The sequence below is a fragment of the Drosophila yakuba genome, chromosome X (assembly GCF_016746365.2).
Source record: "Drosophila yakuba strain Tai18E2 chromosome X, Prin_Dyak_Tai18E2_2.1, whole genome shotgun sequence".
NCBI lineage: Eukaryota > Metazoa > Arthropoda > Insecta > Diptera > Drosophilidae > Drosophila > Drosophila yakuba.
Genome location: NC_052526.2, coordinates 1,180,822 through 1,196,382, shown reverse-complemented (window position 1 = coordinate 1,196,382; position 15,561 = coordinate 1,180,822). Strand labels below are relative to the sequence as shown.

General features: G+C 49.8%; 2 protein-coding genes across 4 annotated transcripts; one reads left to right on the top strand and one right to left on the bottom strand.

Moving 5' to 3' along the window:
• Positions 1-77: 77 nt before the first annotated feature.
• LOC6523904 (N-alpha-acetyltransferase 30A) lies at positions 78-2,687 on the bottom strand. 2 transcript variants are annotated; one of them, XM_002099741.3, is made up of 3 exons: positions 1,583-2,684; positions 1,268-1,513; positions 78-1,088 (listed from the first exon to the last, which is right to left on the bottom strand). In XM_002099741.3, exons 1-3 carry the CDS (start codon positions 2,303-2,305, stop codon positions 924-926), a joined length of 1,134 nt encoding a protein of 377 aa, XP_002099777.2. In that variant the 5' UTR covers positions 2,306-2,684; the 3' UTR covers positions 78-923. The 2 variants fall into 2 exon arrangements, with proteins under 2 accessions (XP_002099777.2, XP_015045367.1); XM_015189881.2 differs by having other exon boundaries at positions 1,268-2,687.
• A 900-nt stretch (positions 2,688-3,587) lies between these two features.
• LOC26535641 (mucin-5AC) lies at positions 3,588-15,544 on the top strand. Of its 2 annotated transcripts, none has more exons than XM_039377482.1 (3): positions 3,588-4,345; positions 11,295-11,509; positions 11,583-15,544. In XM_039377482.1, exons 2-3 carry the CDS (start codon positions 11,316-11,318, stop codon positions 15,259-15,261), a joined length of 3,873 nt encoding a protein of 1,290 aa, XP_039233416.1. In that variant the 5' UTR covers positions 3,588-4,345; positions 11,295-11,315; the 3' UTR covers positions 15,262-15,544. The 2 variants fall into 2 exon arrangements, with proteins under 2 accessions (XP_039233416.1, XP_039233415.1); XM_039377481.1 differs by lacking the exon at positions 3,588-4,345 and adding an exon at positions 6,648-7,038.
• The last annotated feature ends 17 nt before the right edge of the window (positions 15,545-15,561 follow it).

The following is a 15,561-nucleotide window of genomic DNA, read 5'->3' as shown; positions in this document are numbered from 1 at the left end:
CTTTCTCCCTTGGAAAATAACACAAACAAAGGATGAGCTTCCCAAAGATGTGCTGAATTGAAGAACACAAGGCAGGATTTTCGTATTTGTTGAAGATTTTATTGCGTTCTTTCAATGTTACTCGGGATTCACCACATCCGCATCCTTATCGCTACGTGTTCTGATCTCGGGCGAAACAACACTGGAGAGCACAGAGAAGTGACAGAAGACCAGATGGCGAGGACCATGAAGGCCCATCTGCCCAATGAAAGTTTTCAGATGCATATAACGCTGCATTTTGTGTCTGTCCTCCGCTCTGCGTTCCAATTGCGTTTATTTTGATATACATTTCTCGTGTGTTTCGTTCGACTGTACGTGATCATCGCCTTTGATCGATCTTTTTACAAAATTTGATTCTATGTTTATAGCTTTGTAAATGGGTGTCGATGAGCGTGTGCTGCGCTGCTGCTTCATGTTGTTGTCTATTCTCTAGATCGATTTTTGTAGATTGTTTAATGTACATAACTAATTGCTTGCTTACGACTTTAATGTTTAATTTTATGCATGTAAATCACGTATTGCATACAAAATTGCCTTCTGTAAAATTAATCAAATTTCGGGTCCGTTGTGTGCTGCTCGTGCTGCTCCTGCTTAACTGATCTGATCTGATCCTCTGCAGATGTTGCTCTTGCTGATGCTGTTACATAATAAAATAATTTACAAATGAAGAGAGACAAGGGACGGGGTGAGTGGGAAGTGGGGAGAAGAAAAACTGATGCTACGATGCTTCCTAGTTGAATAGGTACAAAAAAGAGGGCGCCGAAACAAGCTGCCAGCTGGCCAGGACCCAGGACGAGCGGAGCGCCCTGCTCCTCCGCAGAGCAGATCTCGACATCTTCGGCGGCTACTTAGACAACAATTTCAACGGCAGCCGCCGGGTCCACTCATCTAAACCAGAGCTTCAACCGCAGCGCGTCCACTCCATTGAGATAGTAACGGAACAGCCGCTTATCACGCACGAAGCCCAAGTTCTCGTAGAGCCGCAAAGCCGGCTGGTTCCGCATCTCCGTCTCCAGCACCACCTCGTCGGCATTGTCGGCCAGCATTGCCTGCAAATGGGGAAATTTTAGTGGTGTATGAGTTTTCACGAAAAGAGATTTAGGTAGCTGATGAGTGGTTCATATCCCTCGCCAATGTGGGTGGGCTGCATGCCCAAAAGTATACCTTGAGAAGCTATTGGCGAGCTAATTAACTAACACAGATATGTGCAAACCAACAGTCTTCCTACCTCTATGGCCTTGGTGACCAGCGTGGTGCCGATCTTGAGCTTGCGATACTCCTTGCGCACGGCCAGCATGGCGATGTAGCCGCGCCGCACGTTCATGTGCATGTCCAGCTTGCACACAATAGCGCCCACGTACTGATTGTCGTGCGAGGCGAGGAAGCAGAGTTTTGGCCAATTGTAGATGAAGTAGCGGTACGTGTATATCGAGTAGGGCTCGGACAGCTCCGCCTGGATCAGTCGCATGATGTCCTGCATGTTGTTCAACATGTGGGGGATTAGCATTGCGCATAGTTCGGATAGTACGGCGATAGTACTCACATGCATTTGGTGTTCAGCCTCGTATTCCTTATACACGATCTCGTCGGCTGAAATGGCAGGTTCTGGCAGCTGGAGCTGTGTTGTAATGGTGGGCGTGGCCCCTTCTGCGGAGGCGGAGGGCAGCTGCTTCTCCTCCTGCTCCCGGCAATAGCCACTCCCCGTCGCCACTTGCCCTCCCTGTTCCACAGCCGCCTCCTCCGAAACTTTTGTTTTTGGGGCCGTCGTTGTGGTTGGGTGTGTGTTGGCAGTGGTGTTGCTTGTGGCTGTTATGGGCTTCTCCTCCGGATTGGAGGCGTTTGAATCTGATCCTCCTTCTCTTCGCTGCTTGCGGTTGTTGTTGCTGCTGTCCACGCTGTTGTTGTTGTGGGTGCTGTTGTTGTTGTTGCTGCTGCCGCTAGTGCTGCGAATGTGATTGTTGTTGCTGTGCCCATGTGCATGGCCGTTGAGGACCTCGACAATCGGCGGAGCATCCTGCTCCTTGGGACCATGGCCATTGCAAAGGTGCATCTTCTTAAGGAGGCCCCTGAGCTCCTGTGCTGGCTGCTGGTCTTCCGTCGCGTCCTCCTCCTGGTGCTGAGCGTGTCCATTGCTGGGTGTCTGCGCCTCCACCTGGCCACTGGAATTCGGATTCGAGTTCGGATTCGAATTGGGGTTCTTATCCGCCGAGTTCTTTTTGTTCTTGTACTTCTTCTTTCCGGCCGCCGCTGCCTGGGCATCCGCCATTCTGAAAAGCGACGGGGTTGGGTCTGAGGGGGAACACGCTGCTCCTCCTGGGTTTATCTGGGAGGACTGGAAATCCTCGCCTGCAGCCGTGTACCTCGGACTTATTTTTGGTTATATTTTCACAGTTGCTGGTTTTTCATTCACACGCATACGCACATACACACACACACGCACACGCACGCTACACACGGGGCAGTCGGTCGTCCTCTTTATTGTGCTTCCGATATCCAGAGTTCCGATCAATCCGATCTCGATCTGCGGCGCTAATGCGTGGGCATGCCCAACTTATGTAAAATCCTATATCCCCGAAACTTGCAATTTTCCTTGCTATGAATAAATCCGTACCCACACATATGCGCGAACAGCTGTCACAGCAATCGATTTCCATGCGATACTATCGATACAATCATCGCCTGTAGACGGTGACTTTCGGCAACTGCATTGTCAAGTGACAGAGTAATCACTAAGTGAACAAAACGAAGTTAAGAAAATTATTTATTAATTATGTTATTATATACTAATATTTTAACTAATTTATCTATGACATACAACTGACATACATGCACCTACGCTTCTTTGAAAACGGCTATGTGTATGAAAGAAATATAATTACAATCTTATTATTTAACATTTTAATAAAATTTTAATGGCATTTAACTTCTGACTTTGGAATTGTTATTTATATATAGTTATATTTTTGAAATGTATATTGTCGCCAAATTATACCGTGCTTTGTACCTTTTCGCGAGGGTGTGCTGTACGTAACGGAAAAGAGGATCAGTAAGAAGAAGAAGAACGAACCCCTCTTCAAAGTTCCCTTCTTACTCTTCCTCTTCTTCGGAAAGCAGAAGCAACTGTACGGCGTTAATATTCTTGATTTTCGGCGGCTTTTAATTAAAAATTTGAAACAAATCGGTTTAAAGTGTTAATTATTATTAAGTGCATGTCGTGGCAATGAGTAACATGAAAATGCTGCCCGAAAATGGATGGAAACCAACTAAATTGCTCAAAACGTATGTGCAGTTACACTCGCGTTTTAAATTATGTGTGTGCGTGTGTGTGTATGCGTTTCTTTACTCCTGCCTTTTGTTTTTTTGTCTTTTTTGTTTTGTGAAACTAAACTAATAAAAACGTTCTTCAATTGGTAAGTTACTACTTATGTATTAAATAACGCTATTGAAATTCAGTTGTATTGATTGATAACTCTGCAGTGCAACCTTCGCCTACTTTCGGTTTTCATTTCGCGCCATTAGCATTCGCCGCCCTAAAATAAAATCCATAAAATACAGCTAAATCGAATGCAATAAAACAAAATGCCAATTTCGAATCATTGGTCTGACACCAGTCCTCCGTTTCCAGCGATCCGATTTCCTCCAGATTCCGTGCGTGGAAACTGGAGAACGCAGAACCGAAAGCTCAGTATTAGGAACTTACAAGGGTCGACTCAAAGCAGGAAAGCAAACTCCTGCTCTTCATTGCATGTAGTAGTAGTAACGGCCAGGAGAAATCCGCCTGCCGTTTGCAGCCAATTTGGCGGCTACTTAACGGCGGCCATCAGTCGAGTGATTTAGCGTTATAGCCTGTCGCTTTAATGGACTCTTCAGCTCCTCCCAACGTCATAATCGGAAGACTTGGGTAACAAACTCGGCATTGCCGATGTTGCTGCTGCTCGGTTGGACTTGCTGCCTCCAGACCTCCAGGTCTCTAGACCTCCAGAATTGGGACAACATCAGCACTAGATGGCGACGAAATCTCCCGGGGAGATTGCTTTTGACTCAGCAATGCCCACTTTGCATACGGAATTGGACTTGAATTTGATTGACTGAAATTGAATAATCCGAGCCACGCGATTGGATAATTTCTTGAAACTTTGCATACGAACTTGCAGCCGCAGTTTGGTGAGCTGAGCAGCAGCAGTTTGGCGTCCGTTTTGCTGGACGTCTGTTTCACTTTTCGCTGTTGCCGCAGTGACGCGGGCAAATCCAAAATTAGCAAAGCAAACAACACACAACACACGGAGAAAGTGAATGGCCGAATAAAGTAAAAGCAGCAGCGGAGAAAGGTGGTGGAGAAAGGGGAGAGAGTGCGGGAGCGGGAGAGGACAGGTGCCGCAGCCAACGCCTTATCACCTCGCTGGTGGAGATCTCTCAGCGGCCCGCGCAGATAGAGATACCAAATCGATAGACGCGAGTTACTGGCAGCTATATTTAACACCCAATGATGAAATGCCAGATCGATCTATGCAATTTGGCCACAATGAGCATGAGCTTCTCGATTTACACCATCATTTTGATATCATAAGGTCGCATCAGCACTATTGTATCATAGGGATGCATCACGGTTTGGCGTGCCATGAATAGCATATTCAGTGGGTTCGTCAGTTGACTCCGTTCTAAAAGTTAGAGCTGCGTATGGTCTATGGTCTATGATTGGCAAGGGGTGACCTTAGGGTATTCGGCCTGCGACCTGAGTCGTTGACCAATTTTATTTTGCACATCCACGGGCATTAAAGCAATTCACTTTTTGCGCGATGCTCCAAAGTTCCAAACATAGCTGCATGGGGCTCGGCTTGGCCCCACTCCATTCTCCCCGAGCATTTGGCCGCGTCATGTCAAGAGTTATGGGGCTGTGTAATCTTTCTGAGTTTTCGTTTATATTTTTGGTTGTTTTAGTTGTTTTAGTTTTGTTTCCTTTGGCGCTTTGTTGTCTTGGCCGTGTCGCAATGCGAGTGTGCGCAAAAGGCAAAGTCAAAGCGCATGCGCTCCAAATGTGAAGCACTTGGCCAAACCCTACCCCTAGTTCCACCTACCTTACCCATCCCAAAACAACTTTACTGAAGCATACACTATACAGCTCGAGCTGAGCAAACTTAAACCGCAGACGAATGTGTCGCGTCAGCGTTAAATTGTGTCAAATGTTGTCACACACAAAAAGCAGCCTCAGTCTCAGTCTCAGCCTCAACCTCATCCTCCCTTTTTGCGGCGAGGAGGTAAACACCGTTGTGTGTAAATGGCAAACGTTACAAATAACCAAAAATCGTTTTAATTATTTCGGGCAAAACGTGCCAAGCGCAAAATGAGCCCAAAGTTGGTGGCGTGGTGGGTTGAGCAACTCGGTTTATCCGCCGCTTGTTAAAAGATAGAACTCTCATGTTTTGCGTATGCATGTAACGCAGCGACTCACCACACTGGGTGTTATGCATAAAGCCTCTCTGAATTGATTTTCCCCATTTTCCCCTTGATAGGAAAGCGTATGCATCCCCTGGCAGCCGGCGCACTTCAAGTCAAGCGATCGAGTGGCAGCAATGGGAACTGGGACCACTGGACGCCGAGTTCATTGAGGCCCATCGACGATCGGTGATTGGTGATTGGTGATCGGCGATCCACAGACCATGGCTGGGCGAACTCCCAGTGCGTGAGTCTTATTATGCAAGCGGAGCAGAGCAGAGACCACATGTTAATAAAAACCAAACCGATCTAAGCGGAGCAGAAAGTCAGAGCAGAAAGCCAGAGAAAACCATTCGAATTTGTCAATTGGGGAAAGAAGCTGGCCGAAGTGAAATGCCCGTCCGCCAGCAGAAACCCGTCTGCATCCGCGGCGCAGTGCTGTTTACCTGTTCACCTTCCCTAACCGGAGCCACACTCCATACTCCGTCTTATCACAGTTCGCAGTGTACTTGGTCAAGGCAAGCAAGCTACTTTGAACCGGCGATCAACCAATTTTGTGGAGCTCAGTTCAGCTGGGTGACCGGCCTCGCTTCGCGCTCGGAATCTCGGCATCTCGGCATCTCGGAATCCCTCCCAAAAATGTCTTCTAAGCCAAATCGATTTTTAATTGATACTCTGCGCCCTGCCCAAGGCAGTACATAAAGAACTGGCCAAATAGCAATCTGCTATCATTATGTCATGCTAATCAATTGAGATGAGGCCTCGTTAAATGTTACAGTCGTTTAATCTTTAGTTAAATAGTAAGCTTGATCCTATGGTTACTATTTCAAATGTTATTGCACTACAACAATCTAGTTTCGGCACTTGACGTGCATTAACATGCCTTTTGAAATTGCTTTGTGTTAAGTGTGTTTTTACAATGAACCAATTTATGTAATGGCTGCAAGCGAGCCTAATAGATGCTATCCATGAGGCCAACAAGTTGGAGCACCGAATCTAGGCTACAAAATCTAATCTATATGCCGTGCATTTCAAATGCGATTAAATGGATGCATCTAATCGATGCACTCGGCATCCAGTGTTTTCTAGCACCGACTTCTAAAAAGCCAGGTCGCAGCAGCCCAAGCAGAAGCAGCAAAAGCGGTAGTAGCAGCAAAAGCAGCAGCATGAGCAAAAGCAGCAGCAGCAGCAACTGCGGCAGCGACGGCGGCAGCAGCGAAGTTGGCCAAGACTACTTTCGGCCGGGTTCAGTACGCTGCGAACGCTCATTGAAAATGGTCTGCAGGCCGCGCATGCGATTGAGACCGAAAACGAACCAAAATCGAATCCACTATCTATACGGATACCGACACAGAAGCCAAGCGACAGTCGCGTGCTCGCGTTTTGCTTCGATTTAATTTCGGTTTTTCCTTCCCCGACTATTTTTTTAACAGTGTGCTGTGCTGTGCTCCGTGTGCATTGAAAGTTTGACGCCTCTGAAGTTGTGAAAAAGCGTCTCGATTCGATTTAAATTTGGATTTTAAAGAGTGCGCGGCGAACGTGAGCGAGCGGTCGAAAATTGAAAATGTAATTGAAAATTGCTGGCCACTGCAGGCCGCTGGTGACAGGTTGTTGGTGGCAAACAAAAGACTTAGGCAACGAACTCACGACTCGTGATTCGAATTGGCTGCACCACACCAACGACCTTGACACAAGGGCACTGCAAGGGGGATCTCGATTGCATGTGCAACGAATGGGATAATAGGATCTAATGGCGGTCTTTCAGACATAAACTGTCTAGTTTGAAACTTTAGGGAGAAGTAGTAATGGGATTTTGGGATACTAGGCTTCCTTGTTTTTCAAACAGCTAGAAAAGGAAGAAAACCAATTACCCCTAATTCAATTGCACACCCTATAGCCAAATAGAAGTAAGACACTACGCAACACGAGGCAGTCCGAGAAGGGGAGTAGTGAAATAACTGGTGGTAAATAAATGCCAACAAAGAAGACAACATAATGACAGCGACACTTTTCATAACTATTATAGCAGCAGAAAAGCAATTCAAAAATTAAGCAAAGGCATGTAAAGTGTTTTAATATTTATTATTACTGTCGTTGTTTTTTCGGCAATCCGCTGGTGAAAGTGTTCACAAAAAGGGAAACAACAGGCCACCGAGCCAAACAACTTGACAAACAAAGTCAAGAGGGGCAGCGGCGAACAATAATAAAAACAATAATTAAGCATCTGCCAAGGCAAGAAATCAATCGACTGGGTAAAAGTGCCAATAAACAAGTCAAACAGATCCAAATAGGCCCAAACCCGATGGCGCATTCGAATCCAAATCCGAGCCCGATTGCGAAGCAACAACCAATAACCAAACCCAAACCCAAAGTCCGAGTGTAGCCAAAGCCAAAACCAAAGCCAGTTGGCCAAGTTAGCCGCCTCGCCAGCGACTTGGTTCAGTTTCGGGGCTAGTTACTTGTTGCTGGCTTTTCCTGGCCGCCCAAAACAACATTCACTTGTCATATGCAGTTGGCTCAAGTAGAATCCACCATCCAGGTCCACTGGTCCGACTGGCAAAACGGGGAAAACCGCAATGGTTAGGAGCCCATAAGGCACATGGCACTTGGCAGCCGAGTAAAAGTGGCGTGGAAGCTGCGCATTTCAGACCATGGTGATGCTGTGATGCATCTGCCGCCTGACTAATCGGCTGATTCGGAGTGAGAGCAGCGCTTTCTCATCTCACATTCAGAGCCAAGAGCCGGAAATGGCAGCAAGATGTGCCAGGCAGCCACAAAGGTGACCTTCACAGTCGCCCACTGTTTATTCAAGCCGGCTGCCCTGCACAACGAGATGAGAATTCAGATCACCCCACTTCTGTCCTCTGGCACAAAGCAGTGCCAAAAGGATTTGGATTGCCAACGGCTCTTCAAAGCTCAGAGAAATTCAACTCTTGGTAAAATGAAGTTGAATCTTGAAAGCGACAGTGGCATCGTGGCCAAAGCGGCTTGGCTACTTCGATGCTAGATTTAATAGGTTGTGCATTAACTAGATGAACCGGATTAAGATGCTGATCTAGACCGTAAATACTCCGCCTAGTCTATTGACCTACAAATGGTATTTCTCTCAGACAACGATTCCAGGTACCAACGCCTCCGTTTGGGGGTATTTATCGAACTTCTAGAGGCCATTAAGATTAATGACTAGTTAATCAACCTGACCTTTGTGGGCCAGCTTCGAGCAAGGCTAAGTGCTCTCTGCTCTCGATTAAGCCAAACTAATGAAGCGAATGCTTGGGCAAAGACAATTGTCTTATGTTTTTGTGCAGACCACCGATTCCCCTTTTTTCTTGCGATTGTTTCTCCAAATTGCTGTGTGATTGCTGGCCACGGGTAATGGGGTGACTGTAAAAGACGTAAAAGTTCACGGCTAAAGCCATTCGAGCCAAGGACGTGGAAGGAAAATTGTCACAATGTTTCGAGGGACTCTGATCCTCAGACATTCAATTAGGTAGCCAGCTAGAGGGCACGTATAATATTCTTATTTTGATCGGAAGTTTGTACCAATCTGTGTTCTTTTAATGCAACTGATTGGCTGTTGCTACTGTGGTGTGCTCTAAAACCTATTCTTTGAACTATGAGCTGACAAAGTTCCAGACAAGTTGACACTTGGCCAGAAGTCGAGTTTCGTTTGCCCGGGTAGTAGCCATTATTCAACACTTCCTCCATCTGCCAGTCCACTCCGGATCCCCGGATCACCGGATCAAGGCCTTTAGCTCGGACTTTTGACAAGCTTCCGCGTCAGCATACAAAGTGTCGGTTTTAATAACTATCATATGGCACAATGAAATGTCAAGAGAGTGTAAATGGGAAATGAGAAATGGAAAATGGCAAATGGAAAACGGAAAATGCTTTGGAATCGGCTCAATTGGGCTAATACTCTACTCGTATATGTCCCAGGGACTAGGTTATTGTGCAGATAATAGCATTAATAGGCGGCTGGGATTACTTAACACACATTTAATTGTTACCAAACACACGGAGCGCAGTTGCTCTGGCTTTAATGCGCTTCAGTGACGTCGTCGTCGTCATTACAACCATCATCATCGTCATCATCATCATCATAATCGGCTTGGCATGGCTTGGCTGGGCTACTGCGGTTGCTGTTGCTGAATTGGAAATGCACTCACCAAAGATTGGCTCACATTTCGTGTGCCTGCCGCCGCAATGGCAACAAATTATTTGCGTTTTGATTATACGTCCCATACACACGCAAAAAGTCACGCACAAATGCATTTCCCCCTCCACGAGATTTAATCGCTGTATGCAAAACAAAATTGCGTATGCGCCATGTGGTGCGGAGCTTATTAGTCATCGACCTTTAAACTATGTTGATGCCGCGAAGTCGTGTGGCACTTCACATTTATATACCCTTTTCTGTCACATTTACTCAACATACAGTGAGTTTTATTGTCCACTTTTGGAACTCGCCGTAGAGTTAACCGCTCTGCGCAGATCTCAACCAACAGCATTCCACAGATATTCAAGATGCCATTCCGATCCCATTTGCTAACGCATTGGATTCAATCCCGTCTGCAGTTCACTTAATTTGTCGCTCATTTAGAATGCCGGACACGTAGTCGCACTTCAGCTCAGCTCAGTTTAGCTCAGTTTAGTTGAGTTTAGTTGAGTTAGAGCGGCATACCTTGGCCATAACTATCTTGCCTCGTTTTCGACTAGATTACCTAACAGTTCATTTTGCTAACGGCTTCGCTGCTGGACAGCCTCGGCAACGTCTTGTCCCGTCATCGCTTTCTACGGCACTCATTTAATTTATGATTTAACTACGGCAATTAAGTGAAAATTAAACGCTCCGATAGGTTCGATAGATGGAGTACCTAAGCTACGTTCCTCCCCGTCGTCCAACCGCTGAAAATCTGAGAGAAAAATGTCATAATTTGGACAAGATCTTCGCTGCAGGCTGCAACTCCATTTTAATGTCCATCCATTTCCATTTTCCACATCGGCTCTTGCATCACTCTCATCCTGACCAGATGACCAGAGGACCAGGAGCGACCAGTCTCCTTCGGTTGCGCAATCCTCGAAAATCTTTGCAAAGTATGGTGATTCACACTCCACTCTTTAACAAGTGTTTTCTGATTGGGGGTTACGTCTTGTTTTCTGCCTCCGTTGGTTTAATAAATTTGTACACTTGTCCACATATTTGTCGCCGTCTCTGCGCACTATTTTCAACCATTTTTTCCACTTTCGTTGTCGCTGTCGCCTTTTGACAAAAATTTGTCATGCATTTCATTTGATTTCGTTGTGAGTCGCTTATTATTTCCCCATTCTCCTTTTCCTGGGCGGAAACTTTTGTCTCCGGGAGTCGCGACTGTGATCTGTGATCTGCTATCTGTTATTTGCTATCTGCGATTCGGATTGCGAAAAAAGCTACACACACACACAGCACACACGGCTACCCGATTATTACCACCGCTGATGGACGTTGATGAAGCTACCGAACTGGCAGTGGTCAGTAGCTCGGTGGCTAATGTGTGGTTGATATGGTTGATTGCTCGGTCGGTTGGTGGGTCAATCAGTCAGTCAGTCAATCGGTTTATGGGGAAGTCAGAAGCGAGGGGGTGAGATCGCTATAAGTACGAAAGAGAAAGGTGTCATTTAAGTTATGGTCAAGTTCCTTGAGGATCCCAGATCCCAGATTCCAGATCACAACCTTTTAGGGTATAGGTATAGGTGTGCCTTTCTGGGGAAAGCAGATACCTTTGCAGCTGTTTGTAAGGATAGTAGACATGCCCCGCATTTTCTCACGATTCTCCTTGCAGTCCCCGACCCGCTTTTCCAGGATGCTCCCTGAGTGCCTGGCGCTGATCGCCCTCCTCCAGCTGGGGGGGGTGACGCGGGCCCTGCCCACCATCCAGGGCGGGAATGCGCGGCAGCAGCTGGACAAGAGCTTCTTCCAGCCGCCGGAGATCGAGCAGACGATCGACGAGGTGCAAAAGATCCTGGCCAACGATCCGGCCTTGCCTAGGCTGACGCGGTGAGTGACTACCGGGGCTTCGCCTGGTCAAAGATGGCGCGATGCTAATACCAACAATCTTCAATCTTCGCAGTGGCGAGATCGAGGAGCTGTACGAAAAAGTGACCCGCGAGGAGTACGAGAAAAGTCTGGAGGCTGGCGACATGAGCCGCGCGGACAGCATGCGAGCTCTCATGCTAGTCCTGCCCTTCAACACGGACAACAACACGGAGGAGAACCTGCAGGAGCTGTACACGCGGCCACCGGTGACTCGCGTCATCGACGCCTACACGCCGCCGGACCCGGTGAAGTTTCTTACCGCGGATCCCAGTGCCCTGCCCAGAAGCACAGTGCCCGGGGGCAATCCTGCGGTGGCAGCCACCACTTACAAGCCAGCCTACGGTTTGCTCCACGGCCAAACGAATCCTCTCCAGCAGCAGCAGTTCAGACCCATGCCGCAGGCCACAACCTACCATCCGCCAGCGCCGCCGCCGGTAGTTTATCAGGACTTTCGGCCAGTCACTGCCGCCTCTCTGCACTCAGCTAATCCCGCTGCTGCGCCTGCAGCCGCCCGATTTAGCTCCCACTACAGCGCAAAGAACGCCCAGTTCCTGAGGAAGCCCAAGCCCTCCGAAGGAGCAGGTGGCTCCGTCAGCAGCACGGTCAAGCCGGTGGCGGACATCCTGGAAAGCCTGGGCATTGTGTCGGGCGGCAAGAGCGATTCTGCCCACAAGAGGTATGCGCTGGACGACTATTACCCCGCGGAGAGTGCCCCCCAGCCGTCGGTGGTAGCGGTGGCGGATCTACGGGGTCTCCAAGGGGCGCGAATCCGCCCGGAGGCCTACTCAAACTTCAAGCCCCTGAATATTGGCGAGGAGCTGCGCGTGAAGCCCGAAGTTGAGGGTTACTTGACCCGCTTTGGCATTGTGAGAAAGGCTCCAAAGGCACTGAAGAAGGAGGCAAAGCCCACGGAGGAACCAACTGGTGCTCACACGGAGCTGTCCACGGCGACGGCCCGCTTGCCGCCCACGGGAAACGCGGAGTTGGCCAAGCTCTTGGAAAATCTGCAGGAACTGGAGCGACTTCAATCGCAGCCGAAGAGAAAACCTCCCAAAAGCACAACAACCAGCACCACCACTACCACAACGAGCACCACCACCACTACCACACCTGCGCCAGTGCCGCTCATCACCCATGGGGAACCACTACTCATTGAGGCCAAGAAGCCACGCAGGAGAATCGATCCGAACATAGACCTTAACTTTGCCAACGCGGGAAACCACCAGGCCACGGCTTCCAGCTCCGATGAGCTGTCCAAGTTGTTGCAAAATCTCCAGGAACTGGAAAAGCTGAAGATTAACCCGGAAAATGTTATTAAGGCAGCCAGTCCGGGCGCCCAATCGTTGAGCAGTCGATTCTCCACCACAAGCACAACCACCAGCACCACCACCACCACCACCCCCTCGCCTTCCCAGAACGAGGCACGAGAGCTGCAGCGAATCCTTAAGCAGCTTCAGCAGTTGGAGCAATCGAGCAGAACCACAACGAGCACAACCAGCACCACCGCAAAGCCATTGAGAAACCAGGCTCTGGGTTTGGGCTTGGGCTTGGGAGCGGGACCAGGCAGCTCTCTCGGTGCTGCCGATCTCTTCCAGCTGCAGCGCCTCCTGAGTGACGATCGCGAGCTGGAGAAGTTGTACGAGCAGGCCAGGAACAGCAAGAGGAAACAGCAGCCCAAGACGACTACTAGTTCCACCTCCACCACATCCACCACAAGTACAACCACGAGCACAACCACGACGCCCAGGCCCACACCCTCAGTGGATCATGCTCAGTTTGAGGCGCTGATTACCCGTGTCCAGCAGTTGGAGCAACTGCAGCAGCCCACAACACTGCCTAACTTCCTCACGAGAAACGTGGCTGGTTCCAGGCCGGCAATTAGCCTGCCCAGCAACGATTATGCCCACCTGCAGGAACTCTCGCCGACCTCAGCCTCCCTCGTTCCCGGTGGAGGAGCTGTAGAGATCTCCACGGCTGCTTCCACCACCAAGCAGAGACCATTGAGCCACTTTGAAAGGAGCAATGGGCTGCTACGGGAAGAGGTGCATCCACAGGACTACGTGCAGTTGCAAAAGCTGTTGAGCAAAGTCCAGGAGCTAGAGCGAGTGCAACTCCGAACGGATCACGTAACCCATCCCCATTCCCAGCTGGTCACCGCGGCCTCAATCCGCAGTCCCAATGTAAAAACTGTCAATGGAGCTCATATCGTTTATGCTCAGCGAGCCAAGGATCAGGGGGGGGAGCTGGAACCCGAGCTTAAGCTGGATTTGCCCGTCTACGAGAAGCCTGCAACCATGGCCACGCCATCCCAATCCTCCAGCGAGGAGCTCCGGGAACTGGCCATGAGTCAGCCCGCCCATCCGCAGCACGGATCCTCACCAGACTTCGGTCAGTTCCAGCAATTTTTCGGTAGCCTAGAGGACACGGGCGAGCGCCAGAGCTATCAGCACATGCAGCCCATCTATAAGACGGTGCAGACCCAGCCACCGACCACGCCGGCAGCTCCTCGATTCGTGCCCGCTAGGAGGGCTCCCACTACGCCCAGCTCCGGGCCCAGAAAGGCGGATCTGGAGGAGCTGCAGAAGCTGCTCTACAACACGCAACAGCTGCAGAAGCTGGGCGTTGCCCTGCCCCACGAGTTGTCGCAGCAGCTCGAAAGCCAGCTGCAGGCTACCTCGTCCTCCACTTCCTCCACCACCACTACGACTAGCACCACTCCGGCTCCCGCTCAGGTGCACGACACCTCCTCGCCGGCGGTATTTTCGCTCACCACCAGCCGGCCCAGGGTGCGCCCCATCCCGGACCCCAAGCCCACCACGGAGAGCAGCCTCCAGCTGCCCGTTTTCAGTGCCACCAAAATTATAGAGGCGGCCATCAAGCGGGCGGCCAACAGGATTGGTGTAAGCACCGAACTGGCACCCAAACAGGGACTGCCCAGCGATTTGGTCAAGGGACTGGGCGTGGGCAGTGGCTTCCGGCGGCGCAGCGATGAGGGCGACGCAGAGGACTTGCATGAGGGCGACGAGAGGGAGGGAGAGCTCGATGGCGACCTCATGGCCGAGTTCAGCGAGCTTAATTACCAGCTGGCGAAACCGGAGCCCGAGACACCCAAGAAGAAACGCGATGACTCCACAAGCAATCTCAGCGAGCTGCAGCGCCTGATCAGCAATCTCCAAGAGCTGCAGCAGCTCAATGTGAGCTTGGACCAGGTAGCCACAGCGACGTCGACTGCGAGACCCAATCCAGACGCCGCCTATCTGCAGTCCCTGCAGAGTGGGCAAGACGAGACGCTGAAGGCGCGGCGGCAAAGCGTGGAAAATGCCACCACGGAGGGTGGCAAGCAGAAGGATGCCGAGGATCCGCCAGCGACCACCCAATCCCCCACCAAGATTAGTCTGAGCCTGGGCTTGGACGACATCGATGGAGACACCAAAGGAACAATTGAGGAGGAGGGATCCAGCAGCGCCAGTACCACCACCACTACCACCACGGAGGAGCCGCGGAACGGATCCCTCGACGACTTAGCAGACTCATTTGGACCTGATCCCGTCAGCGAGGAGCCACCGCCGCCAAAGAAGAAGAATGGATTCTACTTCCTGGCCGACTGGAATTCGTTCCTCGAAGTGGGTGACGGCGATGACCAGGTGGTGGTTCGACTCAGTCCCAAGATCGGGGATCCGCGCCTATTTCTGCCCGTTAAGATTCCCTCTTAGGAGGAGGATCCTTCGGACCGGCTAACTGTACATATGTTTCCTCCCAACTTGGTCGTCCTCTTCCAACCGCTATCGTAATGTGTGTGTATTTATTGTAGTCACTGTCCTCTCAATCTGCGTGCCCCTCGGATAAGGGATCCGCAATCCGGGGACTCATAGTCGTAAGTCCGGCCTAGGATGTAAGAGTCAATCACTGAGTTCAAGGGCCAGCGAAAAGTCGTGGTTAATGCTATGTATATGTGAACCTAAGCTCTTGAAATAAAGATATATCTATATAGTTAAAGATTGCCAAGACCTTTA